A 26355-nucleotide genomic window follows, 5' to 3' on the forward strand; every position below is an offset into this window, starting at 1 on the left:
AGACCACGCAAACTCACAGAGCAGGGCTGCCAAGTGCTGAAGTTTGTAAAAACCATCTATCCTCTGTTTCATCACTCACTACAGAGTTCCAAACTGCCTCTGGAAGCAACATCAACTTTGTCCTAAAAGCAAGCGATGCTAGCAAGTGACAACAGCAAAACCGGCATTACCTGGTGTGTCATGTCACATCACACTGCTCTGTAATGTTTCCAGTAAACAATTTGGAGAGAAACTGCCTGAGTGCTTGAAGTTAGAGGTGAATGCTGTTTGTTTCTGATAAGGGTGCTGAGATAGTTAACTATATAGACATAACAGATACACGTTGGCAGATACAACAGAGCTGCCCAACACCAGGGTGATATATAGCTATCTTAACAATCTAAATGAACGTCCCAAAATAAAATCATAAAATAAAATTTGTTATTTTGTTCACTACTTGTGTGTGTAGAGGAGTGTGTTAATGCTACAGCATACAAAGACATTTTACACAATTATATGCCATATTATATTCTCCATGACTGAGCCCCTGTGCACAAAGTAGCTCCATAAAGACATGGAGTGACCAGTTTAGGAACTCCAGTGACCTGCACAGAGTCCTGAATTCAACCCCTCTGAACACCTTTGGGATGAACTGGAACATTAATTGTGAGCCAGACTTTCCTGTCCAACATCGGTGTCTGACCTCACAAATGCCCTTTTGACTGAATGGGCACAAATTCCCACAGACACTCTCCAAAATCTCATGGAAAGACTTCTCAGAAGAGTGGAGGCTGCTAGAGCTGCAAAGGGGGCCAACTCCATATTAATGCTCACGGTTTTAGAACGGGATGTACAACAAGCTCATATAGGTGTGATGTCAGTTCACATACTTTTGTCCCTACAGTGTATGTAGTTGGACAGTGACATCATTAGTGACCAAAAGAAATAAAATTTCTTATGCATTTCTTACTCATTACACTTCAGAGGTGTAGAGAATAGTTTGTTCCCTGAAGGCTCAGGTGTGTCTCCTGGACTCTATTCTGTCTCTCACACAGATGCACTGAGGACTCATCGCCAACCCAGAATCCAGCGTAGAGCGGCTCAGTGAATGTAGTGGTGAATGTGTGTATGTGGGTCAGTGTTCGTGTGTTAGGGGAGATGGTATAGAAAGACAGAGTGCCAGACCACCAGTCCAGGTACACTCCTACTCTGTTAGAGTGGTAAAGGGGGTCAGGTGTGGCAGTTTTTTGATTATTGTGCCATACAGAAAAACTGTTTTCAGAGCATTTCAGACTCCAGGACTGATTATTGTATCCAAATCCACTTTCTTTAAGATCTCCTTTCCTGTTGATCCCTTTATATGCCACTGCTATAACAGCCTTCCTGCTCCACTCAGCCTCCCAGTAACAGTGTCCAGTCAGACTCTCCACACTCAGAACCTGATTACAGTAATCAAATCTCTCCAGATCATCCGGATACGGCTGCCACTCACTCACACTCTCCACCTTTCTGTTCCCCTCAGACAGACAGAGACCTGTGCTTACTGTATTTGGGTTCAGGGTGAGCTCACAGAAATCTGCACACAAAAAGCAGATTAGAAGTTATAACACAAGCTCTGTGTGTGTGTGTGTGTGTGTGTGTGTGTGTGTATTTGTGTGCATACTTACATTTCTTTAGCCCCAGTTTGATCATGACCGTCTCTCCAAGATGCACTCTGATGCAAAGACACAATTACAGATTGTTAGTAATGCACCAAAGCTGAACATACACACACACAATGTATATGTGTGTGTGTGTGTGTGTGTGTGTATATATATATATATATATATATATATATATATACACACACATGTACAAATGATTGAAAACCCTGAAAATATGGAATGAACCTTGAGAATATGGCACTAGCGCCATCTTGTTTTTCGAATGTGTGAGATTCCGTACAGATGCCGGCAGTGCGTTGATATGACTAAGTCAGCACGAAATCTAGTGGCAGTAATCCTGAATAGTAAGGGGATAATTAACACCCCAGGTGCCCCCTGGGACGCAATTGCTTGTAACAGGGATAGCCCTCTACATCCACCCCCTCGGGATGTGATCGCTTGTAGCGGGGATAGCCCTCGACATCCACCCCGGGAAGGCATTTAAAGTGGAACCCCAACACCATACCCCATCTCTACAACCACTCTTTACTCATTACTGCACTCTAGGCTGCTTGTGGGCTGCTCCTGTGAGGTGGGAGGCATGCTTCTTTCTAGTATAATTTTGGCCCGTACATCCGTTCACCAGGGTGTCAATTATCCCCTCACTATTCAGGATTAATGCCACAAGATTTCATGCAGGCTCAGTCATAGCAACGCACTGCACAAGATGGCGCAAGTACTTTGATGACATCAGATTTCACTCTATATATTCAGAGTTTTATTCCATATATTCAGATTTTTCACACACACACACACACACATACATATATATACACATGTGTGTGTATATATATATATATATATATATATATATATATGCATATACACACACACACACACACACACACACACACTATATTGCCAAAAGTATTCGCTCATCTGCCATCACACACACATGAACTTGAGTGAGATCCCATTCTCAATCCATAGGGGTTAATATGATGTTGTCCCACCCTTTGCAGCTATAACAGCTTCAACTGTTCTGGGAAGGCTTTCCACAAGGGTTAGGAGTGTTTATGGGAATTTCTGACCTTCTTCCAGAAGCACATTTGTGAGGTCGGACACTGATGTTGGTCGAGAAGGCCTGGCTCACAGTCTCCGCTCTAATTCATCCCAAAGGTGTTCTACCGGGTTGAAGTCAGGACTCTGCAGGCCAGTCAAGTTCTCCCACACCAAACTCACTCATCCATGTCTTTATGGAGCTGCTTTGTGCACTGGTGCTCAGTTATGTTGGAACAGGAAGGGACCAAACTCCCCAAACTGTTCCCACAAAGTTGGGAGCATGAAATTATCCAAAATCTCTTGGTCTGCTGCAGCATTAAGAGGTCCTTTCACTGGAACTAAGGGGCCGAGCCCAACTCCTGAAAAACAACCCCAAATCTTAATCCCACCTCCACCAAACTTAACACTTGGCACAATGCAGTCAGACAAGTACCGTTCTCCTGGCAACTGCCAAACCCAGGCTCGTCCATCGGTTTGCCAGACGGAGAAGCATGATTGGTCACTCCAGAGAACACGTCTCCACTGCTCTAGAATCCAGTGGCGGCGCTTTACACCACTGCATTCGACGCTTTGCATTGCGCTTGGTGATGTAAGGCTTGGATGCAGCTGCTCGGCCATGGAAACCCATTCATGAAGCTCTCTACGCTGTTCTTGAGCTGATCTGAAGGCCACATGAAGTTTGGAGGTCTGTAGCGATTGACTCTGCAGAAAGTTGGTGACCTCTGCGCACTATGCGCCTCAGCATCCGCTGACCCCGCTCTGTCATTTTACGTGGCCGACCACTTCGTGGCTGAGTTGCTGTCGTTCCCAATCGCTTCCACTTTGTTATAATACCACTGACAGCTGACTGTGGAATATTTAGTAGTGAGGAAATTTCACAACTGTACTTGTTGCACAGGTCGCATCCTATCACGGTACCACGCTGGAATTCAATATATATATATATATATATATATTACACACATTTCCAAAATGGTTAGAACGCTGTGCAAAATATAAATACAAACAGAATGCAATGATGAAAGAATCATTTAATTAAAAGAAGGGGAAAGAGTTTATGGTCAAAGATATTTATGCATAGAGTAGTTTTGAACTGTGTATTGGATCACAGTATACCAGCTTCTCCAGTAAAGCTGATTTATCAGGAAAAATATTGTTGTAAAAAGTTAATAACCAGTGTCCAGATTAAGTCAAACTGAGTGTTTTTGTGTTTGATGAAAGCAGATGTTTTCATAGATATACAATCCAATAGCGAGTTTTTCCAGTGAATGACAGTAATGACATTTTTTGACTTCCAGTTCATGAGGTTGGTTTTCCTGGCGATGGTTAGGGCTGTGAGTAGTGCGGTGGAAGTTTTCTTTGTCATATTGATTGCTGATGTGTCTCCTAACAGACATAGTTCTAGGGACATAGTTATATTTAAACAGAGTGCTAATAGATTTATAATTTCTTGCTAGAAATGTTTTATAGGTGTGCAGTGCCACATGGCATGGATATAATTATCTGTGGTATTCTGTGTGCAATGTGAACAGATTTCAGAGCTGGTAAATCCCATTTTGAACATCTTTTGTCCATGGTAATGTATTATGTGAAAAAGTTTATATTGTATGAGCTGTAAATTAGTACTTGAATTCACATGTCTATTATTTCTGCACATCTGCAACCAGAAATCAGCACTGGGAGTGATGGATAGATCTTCTTTCCATTGAATAGTCGGCAAAGTTATTTTTGCGTCTGATCTAGAAACTATTCTGTGCATTTCTTTATCAATCCAGGAAGCACAGCGCAGTGTTTTTTTATTTATGAGGAGGTCAGGGCTGTTCCGAAATGGGGGAGTTAATATTCAGAGACAGAGTATTTGTGATTTTGTGAAACTTCCATCAACTATCAGAGTTGTTGCTATTGTTGGATTTTTAAAGCAGTCCTGATTTTTCAGTGTTTGGGTGATGAATGGTAAGTCTGCTATCCGGGTATCTTTGTATAGTGTTTGTTCTCCATCGATCCATGTGTAATATGTCCGTTCGGAATTTATCCATTTTAGAATATATTGTAATTGATTTACAATGAAATAGTTGTAAAAATTTAGAGCTTCTAAACCTCCATGGGTTTTTGAATTCTGTAATGTGGTCATTTTGATTCCAGTTGGTTTATTTTTTCCATATAAATTTGAGATAGTGTTGTCTAAGGACTTAAAACAAGTTGTGTGAGGTTGAAGAAGTATCACTGAGAATAAGTAATTAACTCTGGGCAATGTTGTCATTTTGATTATAACTATTCTACATATGAGGGATCTGCATATAAACTAATTTTATGTTGGGTGTTTAAGATCCAAATTCCTTTCATATTTTTATTTTGGCTTGAAGCAAATAAGCTGCAGTAAAAGCCTAGAAAAGCATCACAAAAGAAGAATCAAACTGTTTTGGTGATGTCAGTGGGGACATACAACCAAATATTAAGTGTTATTTACAACCCCATACCCCAAAAAAATGGGCACAAGCAAAATGCAATGACGTGCAAATCACTGAAATCATACATAATACAAAGACAACAAATCAAATGTTGAAACTGAAAAATCTTACTGTTTTTTGAAAAATATATTTTGAATTTGATGCCAACAACACATTCCAAAAAAGTTGGGATGGGGGCAACAGAAGTCTGGTAAAGTTGTGCAAATACTAAAAAAAAAACACCTGGTGGTTAATTGGCAAGAGTTCAGTATCATGATTGGGTATAAAAAAGCAAATGCTGCCATCCAGACAACGTCTTTTTCAGGGAAGGCTTTGTTTATTTCGGCAAGACGATGTCAAAACACATTCTGCATGTATTACAGCAGCATTGCTCCGTATTAAAAGAGTCCGGGTGCTAAACTGACCTGCCTGCAGTCCAGACCGGTCACCACTGATAACATTTTTGGCACATTATGAAATGAAAAATACGACAAATGAGCCCCTGAACTGATGAGCAGCTGAAATCCTGTATCAAACAAGAACAGGAAAACATTTCACTTCCAAATCTACAGTTCCCAAACACTTACAGAGTGTTGTTAAAAGAAGAGGTGATGAAACACAGTGGTAAACAGGCCCCCGTCCCAACTTTTTAGGAATGGATTGTTGGCATCAAATTCAAATGGGCGTATATTTTCCAGTTTCAACATTCGATATGTTGTCTTTGTAGTATTTTCCTTCAAAAAATATGGTTTACATGATTTGCACATCATTGCATTCTATTTTTATTTACATTCTTCACAGCCTCACAATTTTTTTTGGAAATGGGGTTGTACTTTGACTTTAAGACTATCTGTTCGTAAATGTTTGCTCATCTAAAATTTGTGAGGCTTGCCACCAAAGATGCCATGTTCTAAGTTGTTTAATACATAGATGTAAATAATAGGAGGTATCAGAATAGATCCAATACTTTTGGAGGAAACTGTGTACGTAATGGTGTGTGGACACCTGACCATCACAACTATATGAACTTGATGGAAATCCATTCCAAAACCATGGGCATTCATATGGAAGTACATCTGTTTCTGGGAAAGCTTTGGATTTTCAAAAAAGTTGGGAACAGGCACTGAAGAGAACACCTGGCTCGCAGTCGACATTCCAAATTCATTGCAAAGGTGTTCAGCCTAGTCTCTGAGCAGACTCTGTGGAGTTTCACCACACCACACTTCAGTGAGTAAGGTGCTACGTGTGTATTAATAAGAGCTGCAAGTGTATTTATTTGTACACTGAGCAGAGCTGCATCACACTGTATGGCCAAAAGTCTACAGAAATCTGATCATCACACCTATATGAGCTTGTTGGATGTCCCATGTCCCAAATTCATGGGCATTAATATGGAGTTGCTCCCCTTTGCTGATCTAGTAGCCTCCACAAGATGTTGGAGGGTGTTTGTGGGAATTTGTGCCCATTCAGTCAAAAGAGCATTTGTGAGGTCAGGCACTGATGGTGGACAGGAAGGTCTGGCTCACAATTAATGTTCCAGTTCATCCCAAAGGTGTTCAGTGGAGTTGAGGTCAGGGCTCTGTGAGGCCACTGGAGTTCCACCACACCAAACCGGTCACTCCATATCTTTATGGAGCTGCTTTGTGCACTGGGTCTCAGTCATGCTGGAACAGGAAAGGCTCTTCCCCAAACTGCTGACACAAAGCCGGAAGCAGATAACTGTGTAAAATGTCTCCAGAGTCCAGTGGCAGCGCTTTACACCCCTCCAGCCGACGCTTGGCATTGTGCATAGTGATCTTAGGGTTTTGAACAGCTGACATGATTTGCAGTGAGAACTTTACTTGTGGACTGGCTAACTTTGCAAAGTACAAGGAGCAATAAGTGCTATTGTTTGCATGGCTTTAGGCTAGTCTGGACAAAATAGACAAAAACTTAGTATCAGTAATGCCAAAACCACATTTTTTCAACAATGCAAGGTGTAGCCTATTTAGTTTTATCTTCATGTTTCTAGTCTAGTAAAAATTAATTAGGACAGTTTCAAAATTATTTTGGCAGGAATGTGTGCTACTGTATGCCATGGAAAACAGACAAAATTATGAAACATTTAATTTCTCTCTCACATTTCTGAAAAGGCTTAATATGACTGTAGCTAGAAAAATGAAATAAAGACTTTGCCATACTTTAAAATAACAGTTCACCAACACACCAGCTCATTAATAGTAAAACATTACAAACATATTACTGCACAAAAGACCTTTAATGTTCTTGAAACTTCATCAGTTAACACTATACAATAGGTGTTTACAAACTAATATTAAGTAATACATTTGTTAACATGAACAACTCATGAGGTACTACATTAGTAATGTCTGGTTAAAACTATTTTATTAAAACATTAATTAGTGTATTCGTTAACATAAACAAATTATATACAACATTTATGATGGTTAGCTAATTTTTGGGTTTAATTTAATTTTATTTTATTTAATTTCAGCTCCTGTTTTACTGTTGATCACACAACTCACTTTAGAGCTTCAGCATTTTATTTTAAAACAAAACAATGTAAACAGAAAAGAATAAAGCCTCACAACCTTCAGCTCCTGTGCTGATAGATCTATGTTCATGTGCAGTTCTATGAGTTACTCAGTACTTACTGTACCTGATGTAAATGTGCAAACTAGTCGTGTTTTGGTAATAAATTAATGCAATCGTTATTTGTTAATATTAGCTAACCATTGTTAATATAGTGTCTCATGTGGTTTTAATGTTACAAATACATTAGTTAATGTTAGTCAACTAACAATATTAACTATTGCAGTTGATATTTTTTTAACTTAATATTAGTGAATAATTGTTAATGTGTTGTTCATGTTATCAAATGCATTACTTAATTTTAATAAGTACACACATTTTAAAAATAAGGGTTTAAGTTTATTGTGTCACGGGTCCTGTAGTGAATTTACTGGTGTTTATGACAACTGTGGTCTCTGTTGCAATTTCAAATGCACTTGCTTTTTCTTTTCTTTTCTTTTCTTTTCTTTTCTTTTCTGATTGGCCACTCACTTCTTTGTTTTATCAGTAAACCAACAGCCTTAAATGCCAAGTACTTCACAAATGCTCCAGTCTAACTCATCCTTTGGTAAAGGAAAAGCACTATAAATGTGTCTATTACCCCAGAGCGGCAGAAAAATTACATTCGAAGCTCATTAGGGGAAAAGCCTGTCCCAAACACAGGCTGGAGGCATAAATCAAGAAAAGTAACAGCATGTGTGTGTGTGTGAGCGCGAGAGTGTGAGAGAGTGAGAGAGTGAGTGAGACTCACTGTAGTTTTTATATAGCGTATGTATATATTTATATGTATAAATACATAGAGAAAGATAGAGAAAGTGAGACAGTAAGTCAGAAACTCACTGTAGTTTCTCCAGTGCACAGTGTGGATCCTCCATTAGATCAGAGAGCAGCTTCACTCCTGACTCTGCTGGGTGATTAAGGGTCAGATCCAGTCCTCTCAGGTGGGAGGGGTTTGATTTCAGAGCTAAAGCCAAAAGATAACAGTATTCATCTGTAACCACAAAACTAGGCAATCTGCAGAAAGAAAAGAAAAAGAGGAACAGATGACATTTAGACACAGCTTAAACCAGCTGCAGTACAGACCAATCACAGAAAGCACCAAATTCTGTGAAATCAACACCAACACAAATTGTGCATTCTTATATCAACCAGTATGAAAACACAATAAGAAAACAGAATAACACAAATTACTAAATGACAAAAATGGACTGGGACAGCTGATTCTGACCTGAAACTGAACTCACTGGTGACAGTGACGGACCTCTATGTACAGAAATCACGTCCATTTAGATTTCAAGCTTGACAGGAATGACAGGAGAGTCCCCACATATATTAGAAACACAAAAGATCAAATGTATTACACTCATCTGCCACTTGAACACCATTCCAATACCAGGTAGGATCCTTTTTACTCTTACCCTTAATTTTCACATAGCATCTCACACTGCATCATGAAATTACTGCAGTAATGATTTGTCAGTTAAAAATTCCTGCTGTGATTCTTCCATTCCACCATGTTCTTCCAAAGGTACTGTGATTAATTCAGATCCGGTGACTGGGAAGGCCACTGAAGAACACTGAACTCATTATCATGTTCATGAAACCCATTTGACATAACTTTTGCTTTGTGATATGACGCATTATCATGCTAGAAGTAACCATTAGATGGTAAATTGTGGCCATGAAAGGATGGACATGGGCAGCAACAATACTCAAATAGGCTGTGGCATTCACATGATGATTGATTGGTTTTAGGAAGTCCAATGTGTGCTCAAAAAAATTTCCCCCACCATTAAACCGTTGACACAAGGCAGGTTGAGTCCATGGATTCATACTGTTTATGCCGAATTCTGACCCTGCCATCTGTGTGCCTCAGCAGAAATCAAGATTCATCAGACAAGACAACGTTTTTCAAATCTTTCAAAAATATCTAGTTAAGCCTGTGCTCACTGCAGCCTCTGCTTTGTTTTTGGCTGACAAGAATGGAACCCTATGTGGTCTTCTGCTATAGTAGGCCATCCACCTCAGTGTTCAACATGTTGTGCATTCAGAGATGCTTTTCTGCTCACCACTGTTGTAAAGAGTGGTTATGCGAGTTACTGTAGCCTTACTTTCAGCTCAAACACATCTGTCCATTCCTATCAATAAAGCCTTTATATCCACAGAACTGCGGCTAACTGGATGTTTTTTGATTTTTGCACCATTTTGAGTAAACTCTACAGACTGCTGTGAGTAAAAATCCCAGTTGATCAGTTTCTGAAATATGCTAACCAACCCATCTAGAACCATCCATGCCATGGTCGAAGTCATTTAGGACACTTTTCTCCATTCCAGTATTTAAATCCAGACAGCACAGACAACAGCTTACACGATGTGAAACAGTAATTCAATTCTGGCTTGCTTAGGCAATAGCTGTAGCGATCAATAACTCTTCCTTCTCCATCCTGGTGCTGTGACAAAACTGCTGTTATGCCATTGTTGCTGACATCAGTGTCAACACTGCAGGAGCTGTCTGGCCGAGGGAAAACTAAGACCTAGCTAGTGGAGAGAGCTGTTCAGAATTGCTGAAAGGCTGTTTCTGTGAAACTCCATACAAAAATATTGGTAGTGTGATGCTAGGCCCAATATGCTCTGTAACAGCTCTACATAGTACATAGCAGATCACTTCCGGACAGCCTCCACTTTTGCCGGATCAGTGGCCACTCCATCGCCACTAACAACATGGCCCAAGTACTGGACCTCACGCTGAAGGACATGGTACTTCTTAAACAAGTTTAAGGTCCTATCACCAGATTCTCAGTGTCACACATCCATTGGGCTCTGAACCACACTCGGACTCCATCTTCCAGAATCCTCTGGGAGATCACCTGACTCCTGACCTTTCCTCATGCACCAATCAGCGCTCTCCTTTACTGGAGTACTGATTCTGTTCACCTGTGTTGTATGTCATATGGTCCTCTTAGTTTAGTTTATAAGCCCGGGCTTTAGTATAGACAAGTTGCAAGGTATTATATCACTATTTGATTTACTGAACGTTCTATTTTGTTTGATCCCTGTTTATGACCATTGTTTTCCTAACCCTTTGGATTGTTTGCGTCTTTGTGATATCACTGTTCATGACCTTTTTGCCTGTTTTCACAACTTTGTTTTCATCTGTAAAGCCTTATTTGATCTTTTTAACCGCGAGTGTCTGACTCCTTCTGGCATGTTAGACTCAGGATGGATCACCATTGAGATGCTTGGTTTTATAGAGTTAATCCTGTTTGCTTTTTCATGGTTTATTAGAAATGAAACTTGTCAGATATCATGTTTTGCAAACACTCTCCTTAAACAAATATATTTGCTTGTAACATGATCAATCATAATTACTACTTGCATGCTGTGACCCATGAAAATGTCATTACATGGTTTTAATTTAGTGAAGAATTTAGTGTTTATTGCACTTTGAAATGAATCAAGAACATGAATGGCTGAATTCATTTTGAATGAGCAAGCCACTGAATATAGATGGGAAGTTGAGGGCTATGTGGTTGGTTCCTAATAGCATAATTACATTACTGCAGTAATCTTACAAATGTAGGGAGTGTCATGTTATGCACCAAGAACAGTTACAGATCTACAGAATAGTGAAAACATTTATAATGAACATGTATTACTGTCACGCCTCCTCCCGGCATGGCAGGAACTACAGCCGACACAGCTTCAGACTACAATTCCCAGAACCCCTCACTGCCTCACATGACTCAGGACTCCAACAGATCAACCTATCAGCGCTCAGCCTCACCAGGTTTCTGATCATTCACACACCTATTCCTGATTTCATATATTAGTTAGTTTAGTATATAAGCCCGGGCTTTAGCATAGCTTCTTTGTGAAGTGTCGTCTCATCTTGAGCATACTGGGCGTTCTTTCATTGCCTGTTTATCGACTTTCGTGTATGACCTGTTTTTCTGTCCTGACCCTGATTTTTGCCATGGCCTTTTGTCTTGCTGTGGATCTCTGGTTTTTGACTTGCTCTGGCTTTTCAACTGTGATTTTGGATCATACTTTTGTTATTAAAGATCTTAACTCTAGCCTTGTCTGCGAGCATCTGTTTCCATCCTATTGTTAGTGCTATTATTGTGAAATACAAGCAACTAGGAGAAAAAACAGCTTAGCCACGAAGCAGTAGACCACACAAACTTAGAGTGGAGCTGCCGAGGGCTAAAGCACACAGTGTGTAAAAATCCTTTGTATATCCTTTGTTGAATCACTCACTACAGAGTTCTAAACTGCCTCTGGAAGCAACATCAGCACGAGAACTGTGTGTGTGGAGTTTCTTGAAATGGGTTTCCATGGCCGAGCAGCTGCACACAAGCCTAAGATCACTATATATGCAATGCCAAGCGTCAGCTGGAGGGGTGTAAAGTGCCACCACTGGACTCTGGAGCAGTGGATACGTGTTCTCTGGAGTGATGAATGATACTTCACTATCTGGCAGTCTGATAGATGAATCTGGGTTTGACTGATGCCAGGAGAATGGTACCTACTGGAATGCACTGTGCCAACAGTAAGGTTTGATGGAGGACTGATTATGGGCTAGGGCTGTTTTTCAGGGTTTTGGCTCCTTAGTTCCAGTGAGGATCAATGATAATGCTGCAGAATACAGATATTTTAGATTATTATATGTTTCCAGCTTTGTGTCAGCAGTCTGGGGGAAAAGCCTTTCTGGTTCCAGCATGACTGAGCCCCTGTGCACAAAGCAGCTCCATAAAGACATGGTTTTACTGAATGGGCACAGATTCCCACAGAAACTCCGAAATCTTGTGGAAAGCTTCCCAGAAGAGTGGAGGCTATTGTAGCCGCAAACGGGGGTAGCTCCACATTAATGCCCATAATTTTAAAATGGGACATCCAACAAGTGCATATAGGTGTGAGGGTCAGGTGTCCACATACTTTTGGCAACACAGTTTGATACAGCTCCTCTTAATATACAAGGAAATACACTTGCAGGTCTGTTGTTTAATACACATACAGCTCGTTACTCCCTGAGGCAACCAAAGAAAAAAAAATGCTTGATTCGTTTCACGCAATTATCCAGGTTCAACCAATCCATAACTCTGTTGGACACTGAGACATGCTACTGAAGTTTTGTTTCTGCTCAACACATCATACTTTTTTGGATCAATCAAGTAACATTGCAGGCACAACATTGAGCCAGAAGGGTTTCTTTCTGCCATGGCTGCCTGCTTGCAGCACAAGGAAACAATGTCACTGGCATTGGTCCCTTACAAACATGAAAGTAAACCTTTAAGGCAGAAAAACTGAGCAAAAAAATTGAATGGAGCAATAAAGCTTGTAATGTGAACATAGATAGAAAGATAGAAAAAGAAAAATGGTCAAAAATTAATTCAAAATATAGCTGCAAGCGGCAATGAGCGGGTTCAAGCATGCAATAGCACTACGGGTCCTTCTGCAGGTTTAGCCCATTAGGCCTAAAAAGGCCTCAAGCTGTGGGTCTTATTCATAGGTAGAGTGAATAGAACTGAAAGGAACTCAGTTCATCAAAAGGCCTTCAGTTGCCATAAACAACAAGCAGTGGTGTTTAACGGTACTAACTGTTTATATGTGGACCTTGTAATAACATTGTAATAGCTTTTTAATTGATTTTTGAGTGTTTTTGAGTGCTAAAGCGCCCCCTAAAGGCCAATCTGGACCAAAATTGGCAAACCCCATTAGAGTCTCAATTTGTAAAAACACTCAAAGTTGGGAGATGATCGGACCAATGACTGTTGAGTTATAGCAAATCAAGCTAGCAATGCAATGGCCGCAGCAATTAATTGATTATTGCACACCACATTGAGTAAAAAACTCAACATGTTTTTGATAATTATTTACATAGAGAGGCCAAAGAGTGTTCCTAAACCAATTTCGAAAAGTTTGCATCAAAATCCAGAGACTAGTTCGTAAAGTATGGTTTTCAAACAGTTAACGATCACAAAAAAACTATGCAGTTTTGTAACAAACAACCATTGGCAAAATTGTTTGGCATAATGTACTACAATTGATTCATATGGGTTTTTCGTCAAAATTGTAATAATATAGTAATGACATGTAATAGATTTATTTTTATGAATAGCGCCCCCCAGTGGTCAAATCTTTTGAAACTTGACTGGTTGTTAGGAAGTGGCTACATATAGACACCATTCAAGTTTCATGATGATTGGTCAGTGTTAAGCCTGTCAAAAGGCCTGCTGAAAGCTTATTGGCTGATGGCGACCACAAATTTCGACATGTCCAATTGTCCTTAAAGAAGCACTTGTATTGTGGCCAAAGCGGCATGCAAAGTTTCAGCTTGATCGGATGTACGGATGCAGAGAAAATGCCATGTTTCTGTTGCTCCGCCCCCTACTTATGTATGCGCACAAAAATCGAATGGCTATCTCAGAATGAGCTTCTGATATGGCCTGTGAAGTTTGAAATTTTTTGGCTGAAAGATTCTTGAGTTACAGATTTTTCAATTAATTCTGAATTATTTTGAATTTATCCAGAAGGGTTCATTTGCATATGGCAGCCATGTTGTTTGGAAAACATGATTTTTATAATTATTGAAAAATGTTTAAGATAATTATTGAGGTTCAGGCTCTTCTGAATTTTTTGACACCAAATAGATGAGGATCCCCAAATAGATGTAGGACTAGTTCGCAAAAGTAGGTTTTGCATATTTTGCAGTATTGCGAAAAATCTAAGTGGGTGGAGCTAAATAATCCAAATAGCCAAATGGTTTATTTGGACCCATAGAACCAGGAAAAAAATATGGCTTGTCTGGCAAAAATCTGGCTTAGGAGATATAGACCCAAACGCGTTGGCCTGCGCTATAGCGCCCCCTTGTGGCCGATTGGGCTGATTTCTTGTGCCTGAGTAGCAGGAGGGACTACTACCTATTGACCAAGTTTGGCGTCTCTAGGACTTACGGTTTGGGCTGTGCGTTCCGTTTCAGGGCAGAAAAAGAAGAATAATAAGAAGAAGAAAAATCTTGACAATTCCAATAGGGTTCTACTCACTGCGTGCTTGAACCCTAATTATGCCTGCCCTCTCCCAGACAGGTCCAGCCAGCTGAGACAAAGGCAGCTGGTGCCCAGTGAGAGAGAGAGAGAGAGAGAGAGAGAGAGAGAGAGAGAGAGAAAGCGAGAGAGAGAGAGCGAGCGAGAGAGAGAGCGTTCACATCCACTTACCATGCTACAATGGCAAAGGGAGCCATACTGTGCACAGCTAGAAGTGGTCACCTAGTGTGTTTGGCACTGGAGGGGAACGCGCTACAGTTGCTTGTGGTCCTGCCTCTGGAATAACATGACAACCTAGCAGCATTGACCATAGCCCTCCAGTGACGCTTCATCAGTTACTGGCAGTGGTGTCGGTTAGATGGCTGTTTCTGGAGAGGTGGAGGCTGATGGGAGAGTGGATAAGTGTGCTGTTGGCAGAGCTAAGTGCAGTGGTTTGACAGGCATACCCGGAGTTTGAGAATGTTGTGCAGAGAGAGTTGGAATGCACTGCTCCCAGAGGACCTGAGATGACACGTGCAGCTTGCTGCACTGGCCAGCCTTCAAGGCAGAGAGGGCAGAACTCATCCTCGGCATAGAGATGCTGCGACAAGCAATACAGTGCTACACAGTGGAGGTGCCTGAGAAGCAGAAAACCTGCCAAGTGGCCACGAGCAAGTGGCAGTGGAGCAATTGGTATGTTCACGGTGCAGAGAGAAGGAACCCTCAGCATCGATGCCACAGCCAGGAAGATCAGACGCCACCTTGGAGTTTGGGTTGAGTGCAGCATAGATGAGAAATGCAGGCCTCATTAATACAGGCTTGTCATTGCTGCATCCATGCATGCTACCTCACACCGAGAGTGGCACACTTGACAAATGGGAGGCAACGATACCTGACTCAAGTCTGTCACCAGCAGCTGAGACAACATGAAAAGGAAGAAGTGGCTTTTGGTTGTGGTGGGAGGGCCTGAGCTGAGTGCACGAGTTCTGGCTTGAACCTATACAGGATGCGTACTTGAACAACAGTTCAATCACTCACCCAGCACAAAACACTGAGGCTGGTCGCTTGCCGATGTGCTTGAGTAGGAAGCACAATGCATGACAATTACAAGATAATGTGCTCAACAGAAGAACAAGCTCTCAAAAATAAAAAAACTGAAAAATACTAAAGCGAAATTGCAATTCTGCTGTAACTACTGAGTGGCAGACTAACTACCATTAGCTCAGTAGTTTTTCTGGTGAAATTAAATGGAGCTAGCTAGGTAGCCAGAGCACATTCACTTCTATCAGAGCTTTTTGTTTTTTTTAACGGTCAGTTACTATTACTGTATATAGTTTTACAGTGAGGTATTAAAACTGTGTTTAAATGTACAATAATGTATTAATGCTGTAATGTGTGAAATATATCCCAGAATGCATTCAACATCTACAGCAACACTCTGTAGAAAGATTCTACAGTAAAATACAGTTTAAAATGCAGTAATAGTACATAAGTGTACACTCTTATAAATAGAATACTCACCGAGCTTTCCTGCAGACAGTCAGAGCTGGGATCAGTCTCCTATAACCCTCCTCTGATGTGTTGTACTTCTTCAGGTCCAGCTCATCCAGAACCTCCTCTGAATTCAAGAGCATATAGGCTAGTGCTGAACACTGTCCAGGAGAGAGTTTCTCCACCAAGTGTCTCTCTGAGGTTAGATACTCCTGAATCTCTCTGGAGAGAGACAGGTCATTCACTTCAGACAGGCAGAGGAATAAACTGATGGATCTCTCAGTGGAGATTTGACCATCATCTCCTTTGATTAAACTCTTGATGTGCTCCCTGGTTCTCTCTGAGCTGCTCTGTGTTGAGGTCAGCAGACCCTGTAGGAGTCTCTGATTGGACTCCAGTGAGAGGCCCAGCAGGAAACGGAGAAAAAGATCCAGGTGTCCATTCTGACTCTCTACAGCTTTATCCACTGCTCCCATCAGCAGCTCATCCAGTGAAACATTTCGAAACCTCTCTCTGCCCCATGGGTTAAGTATCTGCAGTTCCTTCATGTTTTTGCTCTTGTAGCAGTGAAACACATAAACAGCAGCCAGGAACTCCTGAAAGCTCAGATGGACAAAGCAGTAGACCTTCCTCTGGTGAAGCACACATTCCTCCCTAAAGATCTCAGTGAAAATCCCAGAATACACTGAGGCCTCAGTGACATCAATGCTGCTCTCTCTCAGGTCCTCTTCATAGAACATCACATTGCCCTTCATCAGCTGTTTGAAAGCCAGTTCAGCCAGTTTCAGAAGAACGGTTCTGTTAGATTTCAGCAGCTTCTTTGGGTTTCTCTCTCTTTTCTTCTCATACTTCTCGTTCTTCATGTTGGTCTGAGTGATCAGGAAGTGTGAGTACATTTCAGTCAGAGTTTTAGGGATTTCTGTATGACGCTGTTTCATGATTCTCTGAAGAACAGTGGCTGAGATCCAGCAGAAGACTGGAATGTGGCACATGATGTGGAGGCTCCTCACTGTCTTAATGTGGGAGATGATTCTCTGGGCTTGGTCTTCATCACTGATCCTCTTCCTGAAGTACTCCTCCTTCTGTGGGTCACTGAATCCCTGAATCTCTGTCACACGGTTGATGTATTTAGGAGGGATCTGATTGGCTGCTGCTGGTCGGGAGGTGATCCAGATCAGAGCAGAGGGAAGCAGCTCTCCTTTGATGAGGTTTGTAATCAACACACCCACTGATGATGTCATGGTGATGTCAGATACTTTCTCACACTGTTCAAAGTTCAGTGGAATTCTGCTTTCATCCAGACCATCAAATATAAACACAGCTTTGATCTGATCATGAATCTCTGGGTCCAGATCTTTGAGCTCAGGATGGAAGTCACACAGAAGTCCATGAAGACTGTATTGATCATCTTTAATCAGGTTCAGCTCCCGGAACGGAAGCACAATCATGAGCTCTACATCCTGATTGGCTTTTCCTTCAGCCCAGTCCAGAATGAACTTCTGCACAGAGACAGTTTTTCCAATTCCAGCGATGCCTTTAGTCAGAGCAGCTCTGAGCTCTGGCTCTTCTGGTCTGTGATCTTTTCTTTCTCTGTGTCTGAGTCTGTCAGCCTCCACAGCTCTAATGGTCTCTTCTCGTGTTTCTCCTTCAGGACCTTGTAGAGGTTTAAAGATGTCTAAGCAGTTGATTGGAGAGTCTTGTAAGCGTCTCCTGGATGTTTTCTCCATCTGTAGAACCTCATGTTCTTCATTCACTCCTTCACTCTCTCCCTCTATGATGTAGAGCTGAGTGTAAATCCTGTTCAGGAGGGTTTTATTCTCTTCTGTTCTGATTCCCTCAAATAAGCTCTCATACTTGTTCTTCATGCTGGTTTTGTGTCTCTGTAAGACTCTGTGTAGATCATCATCCACTGGTTGGTAAGAATCCTGATTCAGGTCTCCAGTTTCCTCCAACAGAGCGTTTATCTGCAGTGTAGGTTCTGTGGAGCTCAGCCTGATGGGGTCAAACACAGTAACACAAACATCAACACAAGTAACCAGAATAACAGCTCACAATGCAGCTCACTGATGAAATGGTCTGTCACATGTAATATTTTCATGTAATTATAAATAAATTATACTTAAATCTAATTTGTACCTAAATGAATAGCTCTTTCTACAGATCTTAGTCAGGTTCCCACAATGAACTTCATGTTTTCGTTAAAGAAACAAACTGTGTTCCAGACGCTGAAGGCTGAGTTAGCACATATGTATTCAGACATTGCTGGGTAGCTGAGATAACTTACTTACCAAAATATGATTTTCAGAGTGTTCAAGTGTTTTCACATGTTTAACAACTGCAGAACAATTTATGGGAACTAAAACAATATGATTGAGGTTCTATCTGATAATTATGATTTTGTGTTACACTTACAGATTGTTAACAATAACTGTATGGTAACGGTTGGATTGTCTGAGCTGAAGTCCACAGTCAGAGGTTTCCCTCCATGGCAGGTCTGGAGTGACTCTCCATGCAACTTTGTCTGATTGGACACTTGCACCTTTCTAATGTGGTCAGTTGTGCAGCAGCACTCTGTCTGCCTCTCTGTCTGGTTGAGCTGTTTGTTTTAGTGAAAGACACTCTGGTCATCGTGTCTATGATTTTAGTGCAGAGGTAACTGTTTTTGAACTTTAGAACACAACTGAGCGTAGAGACCACTTCTCTAACTCATTTACAGTGACTAACAGCCAGGCTGTAGGCCTCTATTGAATTTACTTTTTTCTTCTGTTGTTGATTCAGGAAGATTTTGTTTTTTTCCTTCTTTTTGCTAGGTTATTCAGCTTTTCTGATCTCCTGCTCTTTGATTTAAGTTTTATTATTTTGGTGTTAGCCCTCCCCTTTTTTTTTCTTAGCTGAACTAAAAAATGTAATGCTGTAAAGAAATGGAAAGAAGAAAGAACATGGCCCAGAGTTTTTCTTGAAATATGGCTCTTCATGCCACTTTTTCTTTTTTCTTGTGGTGACCTCAGTAGACCCCCAGACAAGTAGTTTACTGGCTGTAACACTATAAAACACAATATTACTATTTGTAGACTGAAGCAAAACATTAACAATAGTTTTATGTTCCATACATTTGTAAATAAATGGTGAATGCATAATGAATGGCTATCTAACACAATTTTTCTAGATTATATTAATATTTTTACCAATCTATAAAATTCAATTTAAAGTCACAGTCACGGAGCACCAAGAAAAACTGTGTGCAACAATCTTGGAAAAAAAAATGGGCCAAGCCCAAAATGGAAAAACATTAAGCTTTTAATGGTCTTAACAACAAATCATTAAACAAATACATAACGTAACAAAATCAGTATTGATCCACTCAGCATTTACGGCTTCAAACAGCTGAAAAACTTTGCTGAGCTAGTTTGTGTTTAATGTGAGACCAAATATTCTCTTTAGGGTTTAAATGCGGACTCTGACCAGCCAGAACCTTTTTGCCTAGGTGTGTACATTCTAAAGTTCTTTAACTGTACAATAACTCACTTTGGGTCAGAGGGCACAGCTCCACTGCTGAATCCAGGATCCTCAGGCATGGACCAGCCACTCTTCATAGACACACGGCTGGGTTCTCGTCCTGCTCTGCTGAATCCAGGAGGCTCGGGTAGGGACCGGTCACTCTTCATAGACACACAGCTGGGTTCTCCTCCTCCTCTGCTGAATACAGGAGGCTCAGGTAGGGACCGGTCACTCTTCATAGACACACAGCTGGGTTCTCCTCCTCCTCTGCTGAATCCAGGAGGCTCAGGTAGGGACCGGTCACTCTTCATAGACACATGGCTGGGTTCTGGAGATCCTGCATGCTTTAACCTGAGAGCATGATGAGAGTAAAGTATTTAGTAAATAATGTATTTACTACATGGTGTTTAACAGAATGATTCTTCAAGGGTTCTTTAGTAAAGAAAATGATTCTGTACAGACCTATGAACACTCAAAGAACTCTTCGCATGATTAAATTGCATAATTAGAACAATAAAAGAGATCTTCTACTGTTACGACGCCAAGCTTGTAACAACAGAAGAGCCCTTTTTGAAACCCTTTTTTTGAGCCCTTTTAGAACCCTTTTCAAAAAGGTTCTACATAAACCATAAACGAGACACTCTCCATCAGTCTTAAGAAATATTTCATGATGCAAAGCCCTTTTAATCAAGCAGAGGTTTCTTTGAGCGTTCATAGTTCTGTTCAGTTCAGAACCATGTTCTTTACTAAAGAACCATCCTTTTTAAGAGTTTACATCTCACTATGTCTGAACATAACTGCTAAACATTTGTAAAATATTTTCTTTTGATACATTTTCATTTGTTCTTCTTAATCAGTGCAGATAAAGTTACTCACGGTGGATCAGAGTTTCCTCCTCCACTGCTGGAGTGATGAACACCCATCACAGAGCTGTTACTCTGGATTTCTGTGCACTACTCGGACACAAAATATACACAGGATGTTGAACACACTCACTGTAAGATCATGAGTTTGTTGTCATTGCAGCATCATGCAGTATTGATAAACTAATAAAACTACAACATTTGAAGTGAACATGCAATAAGAGTGTTTAATTATTAACATCCATATTCAGAGTTGAGTTCTGTTCACACAGTGAGGAGAAAACACTGAAATCACACACATCTGTATTCACATATACAGTTAATCGCTGCTGTCAGTTTCATGGACATGTCTGAATTATCCACAAGTCAACACTTTTCTCTTGTTTGATATTCATTCCTGCATCACTGTCTGACTGCTTGTTGTAGTCACAATGTTCAACATAAATGTCTTTGGCCAATACGAAACACAAACACTATGAAATGCCATTTGAAATCAATATTAAATATACAACATTATAAATAACAAACATGAATAAATATAGAAATAAATATAAAGTAAAATACATTTTTTACATTTTTATATTATTAATTTTTCTAACAATAAAAGAATTAAATAATAAAAAAGAAATGTATTCATCCATCTGTACAACTATTTATAGTACATGGGATGACATTCCCTGCATGTTCTAAGAGGTCACTGTTGGTTATTCCACACCAGCTCGTCTAGGCCCTTGCAGGTTGTATAATTGATTTCCATTATAAAATCAGGCAAAATCCTTTACTGAATTCCTGAAAAGCAAAGCTTTTTAGTTTAGTTGGCTCAGCTTTTTATAGTTAGTAGGTTTTAAAACACATCTTAAATTGAGTTTAACAGCAGAACGAATGAACTGAATTTCTTAGAAACATCTGAGCACAAAAAGAATTCTTAAATAGTAGAGTGAGCATCAGACTGAACACTCTCTAAGATGATCTTAACACTAAGATGCTTTGTCCTGAGCTGAAGAATAAGATAATAATATTTCACTTTTTAAATCTACTGGTTTCATGCTAATATGCTCACATGAGCATATATGACTTTCTCTTTAAAATAAAACCTAATTTAATATAGTACGTTTTATGTGGTATTTCTACATTCTTGGAACCTGCAGGCTGTATTTAAAGATGCACCATGAGGTTAAAATAGTTTAACAACCAAAAATTCTTTTCAATGCTGTACTAAGCTTTCAAGTTTTTTTCCTGAATCAAGAATCATTACAGCTCTGCTAGGAATCCTTCATAATTTAATATTTTATTTTTTGACTAAGAAGCTCAGATTTACTATATTTATTTAATAAATTGAATATCAATAGTATTACACATTATACAAGAAATAAATTCCAGAAAAATTGGGACGCTGTGCAAAATGTAAATAAGAACAGAATACAATGATGTGCAAATCATTAAAACTCTATATTTAATTAAAATAGTACAAATACAACATATCGGATGTTGAAACTGAGAAATTGTATTGTTTCTTGAAAAATATATGCCCATTTTGAATTTGATACCAGAAACATGTGCACAGCATCCCAACTTTTTTGGAAATGGGGTAGTACAGTCACTAAATATACAGTCTATATTTACACTGAGTTGTTTAGCAGATATTCTTATCCAGAGCGATTTACAAAACATACAAACAAAGCCAAGCTTATAAAAAGAACGTAGAGATACTGCAAGAGTCTCTAAACTGTAAATAACAGATACAAATCGAACCACAGCATGATCTAATCAAATTCATAAATACAAGTGTAGACATTTAGGAGAATGAATAAGGAGCAGTTTTTTTATATGAAGCATTAAACCACAGATGAATGGTGCCGAGGACTGCAGAGAAATAACAGAGTGATTAAGAAATGAAGTGTCACTGAGTGGATGTGTTAATCTAGGTACTGCCTGAAGAGGTGAGAGGAGAAAGTTAGTTCCACCACTGAGGGGCAGTAATGCTAAAGCAGTAGAGGCTGATTACACTAGCTGTGTTTGCTAAGTTAAGGTTTACAGATCACTAAATCAACACAAACTAGTTTTTGTGAGATTCATCTAACGTCTAAATGTAATAAAGCTACACACTCAGTTGTCTTGAGGAAAAATTAAAGAATAAACGAACAAACAAACGATATATATTAGTATTGTGTTTTATTTAGTTCAATTGTACAACCAAACTTTTGAACTTGTGCACATTGTTCTCTTCTGTAGTGGATTTTTCATGTTTCCATGGCAGCAGGTTTATAGACTGGATCTGAACATGTTATTGTCATCTTAAAGCGACATACGCGTCAGTTAGTAGTTACCAGTTAAGAAATGACTTAAAGATTTGATGCAACCAAATTTAGTAAAAGATCTGAAAGGCTGAAATGAACTAGTGTAAATAAGGACAAAGTAAAGACTTTATGCACAAACTTAAATGTGAACGTATGAAAAACTGTTGCAACCCAGTACAGGACAGAGCCTTAATGGGCATGTTTATGGGCATATTTTAAGCAAGGACATGGCAACAGCCCAGAAATGGAAGAAGCCTGAAACTTTCAAACTGTCTGAGGAGCACTTTATATCACAGTTTCTGAGGAGCGATAGACACTACCACTGAAAAGCACCTCTGCAGCACACTTTTTAAAACTGCTTTTAAAACATCTTTTTGCACATCAGATTTAATAAACAATCTCTGATCTTTAATTTTTTCCACTTACCCTAAAATTGTGAAAATGTGTTTATGTGTATAAACTCTTTCTTTAAAAAGCCCAAATTACTGCAGTCCACTTCCTCCCTCTGCTGGCTGAACAGCGCTACTGCACATGAACATGTCTTTTACAGTCTGTGCTTTAATCAACACTGTTTACAAATTCCTACTTAAGAAGCCCCAATAAAACAGTAATGTATTTAAATTCAATCAAACTAATTGTTTATCAACATAAAGTATAAAAATATATTAATGATTTGCAGTCTATCATATTAAAAATGATATATAACCAACACAGTTTGCAGATCCTACTTTAATTTCACTCTTACAATGTTTATAGTTATACATATTCACACAGAAACGTTTTTGCTCTTTAATTTCACGTTTCCACATGACTAGAACTTTGATCTTAATTGATTAATTACTCCCTGCAGTTCACCTGTCAATCACACCAGATAGCAGAACAATGACACAACAAGATCAAAATGACTCTTCTATCTCAGTCCTGTTGTCCAAGTATTCAGTTCACACAAGGAGAGACTCTGGATTTCAGCAGATCTCACAGTATAAACTACAGCAGAACAAACCATAATACTCAGTCTGATCACTGGAGCTGATATTGACCATGTATTGATCAACAGTGTATTTTCTACATAAACTCTAAATCAAATCAAATCCACATATTTTGGTTTCTGTGCTTGTTTTTGAGCTAAGTAACCTAAAATGGGGAAGTAATTTTTTTATACTTTTTTTTTATGTATTTGATAAATGCGCTTTACATACATTTCTTTTAGACTGACTCTCTCACATGAACAATGATTTAAAATGAACTTCCTTTTCATGCTTTAAATTCAGGTCAGTTGTGTTACTTAAAGTTAAACTCTGAGAACCTCTTTGTCGGCCATTTCAAACCCTGATCTAGCACTCTCACTACTGTACATTCACTTCTGCTAGAAGTAGTTATAAACTGTAAAACACGTGTTCTTTCTGTAATCTACACATCAGTGTTGAATGTGTGTGTTTATTATAACTTACCGTGTGTAATAAAGTCTCTGTTACTGTGTGATTCTCTCTCTCTCTCTCTCGGTCCGTCTTCTCCTACAGCGCTGCTGCTCCACTTTACTTTCAGGTTTCAATCAGGAAGTGCTCAGCTGTGAGCTGTGTGGACATTCGCTGGATATTCGACTTTCTCTCTCTGTTCTCTCCTGAAATAAACATGCAGAAATGACCACATCTACAGTTCCTCACTCCTAAAAACACAGAGAACAAACTACAACCACATATATTTCACCAGTTTCCTTCAGTAAAATTCACTGAGCAGAAAGACTATGAGCAGAAACACACCCACGCATTACTGTTCAAGGTAGCGTCTAAAAAGTGCTCAACCTGGAAAACTGTGAAGGTTTACATTTAACATATTTAAACATTTAACATGCATCAGCCTATTTAAAGGCTGTATTGACTGTAGTGGCTATTAAGGCTGATTGTATGTTTACTACACATGAGATCTTACTTGAAAATCCAATATCACAGATACAGTAATAAATTACAATGTTAGATTATTACTAAAAATCACCAGTAATTTTTCCAAGCTTCCACAAGGTTGTAGTAGTGAATGAATGACTTACTTCACCTGTGTTAGTTCATATCCATAAACAATAGTGCTATCTATTTTTTTTGATAAAACTCACAAAAAAAAAAGGAAAAAATCAGTATCAACATATGGGTGGAAAAATATATTTTGAACAAATCTAAATAAAACAATGCTAAAAAAATAAACCCATTTATATTAGTCTGAAAAAACATCAGCACCATTGAACAGATACAGTATCCACATCAGTCTGTATAAGACACCAGCCCCACTGAACACACAGTCTACTCATGCCAGACTACACAACACACATGTGTTTCTTGCATGTTTGCTGTGTCCTTTGGTCCATCTTGGGTCCAAAACCCTCACCGCACTTCTGTTTGTTGCTACTGGCCACAACCTAGAATGATGAAAATACTTAGATCAGGAATTTTTCTCACATATTTCTCTCTCTCTGTCTCTCTCTCACTCTCTCTCTCTCACACACACACACAATTAAAGTTGGTCAAGGTAAGAAAGTCATCTGTTTCTGCAGATGGTGGTTCTGTGGGTCTGTGGGCTGAAGGGACTCCAGCCTCCTCCTCCTGAATCCAGCTCTAGCTGCAGAAGCTGGGCTTCTTGTGTTGTGTTCTCTGGATTTGAGGTCTCACCAGCAGGCCAATATAGGAGGAGGACAGAGTGAAGGGACAGAACACCTTCGCACTTTTATAACCTGAATACCATGTGTGTAATATAAGTGTGTGGGGGGGGGGTTACAGTGTGAATTCAATGAAAATGTATTCATTTATATGTTCTTCACAGAAAATGAGAGAAGACCAAGAAGTTTGATTTTTAAGTAATGATAAATTGCATCATTTTTCTTTTGGTAAACATTGAAAATCGGTCCCACAGACCCCAACACCACACAAGGGGTAAATACTGAATATAAACCATATAGCAAAGATTTAGTAATATATTTAAAGTTTCAAGTTATTACTAAAAATCAAATCACCAAATTAACCTTTTTACACCTCCACAATGTAGATTCCTAGGAGCAGAAATGATGTACTACAGATAAATTACTGAATATAATCAGAATCACTTTAACACAAAATACAATAAATAGAATAAAGAATGATGAATAATAAAGAGTGATGGAGAGGAGCTGAAAAGATGTGTGGGTATCTATACATGTGCAGATATGAATATCTGTATACCTGTGCAGGTCTGAGCACCCATATATTATGAAACTATTATATACAGACTATCACAGAATGATATGAGCACTTCCGAAAATTTTACATCGGTAATGTTGTACAAAAAAGCATTGCTTTACAAAAAACATAGCCAGCTGTCACTGTGCCTTAAGATGTCTTGACAGTATTAGACAAGATCTTGAGTCTTGAGACGTATGAGTGAAGACACTATCTTTGTCTCGAGACATGAAAGTTATCAAAAACAGTACAAAGAAGAGATATGTAATGTTTTATCTCAAC

The 26355-nt window shown here is 39.4% G+C and overlaps 1 protein-coding gene across 1 annotated transcript; it reads right to left on the reverse strand.

The window, feature by feature from the left end:
- Positions 1 to 879: 879 nt before the first annotated feature.
- Positions 880 to 24585, reverse strand: LOC118802015 (NLR family CARD domain-containing protein 3-like). Its single transcript, XM_036562452.1, has 7 exons — positions 24325 to 24585; positions 20590 to 20666; positions 19741 to 20064; positions 16246 to 18207; positions 8543 to 8716; positions 1647 to 1693; positions 880 to 1555 (listed from the first exon to the last, which is right to left on the reverse strand). The coding sequence occupies exons 2-7, from the start codon at positions 20634 to 20636 to the stop codon at positions 960 to 962; spliced, it is 3150 nt and encodes a 1049-aa protein (XP_036418345.1). The 5' UTR covers positions 20637 to 20666; positions 24325 to 24585; the 3' UTR covers positions 880 to 959.
- Between the last annotated feature and the right edge of the window lie 1770 nt (positions 24586 to 26355).

The sequence above is a fragment of the Colossoma macropomum genome, unplaced genomic scaffold (genome assembly GCF_904425465.1).
Source record: "Colossoma macropomum unplaced genomic scaffold, Colossoma_macropomum, whole genome shotgun sequence".
Classification (NCBI taxonomy): domain Eukaryota; kingdom Metazoa; phylum Chordata; class Actinopteri; order Characiformes; family Serrasalmidae; genus Colossoma; species Colossoma macropomum.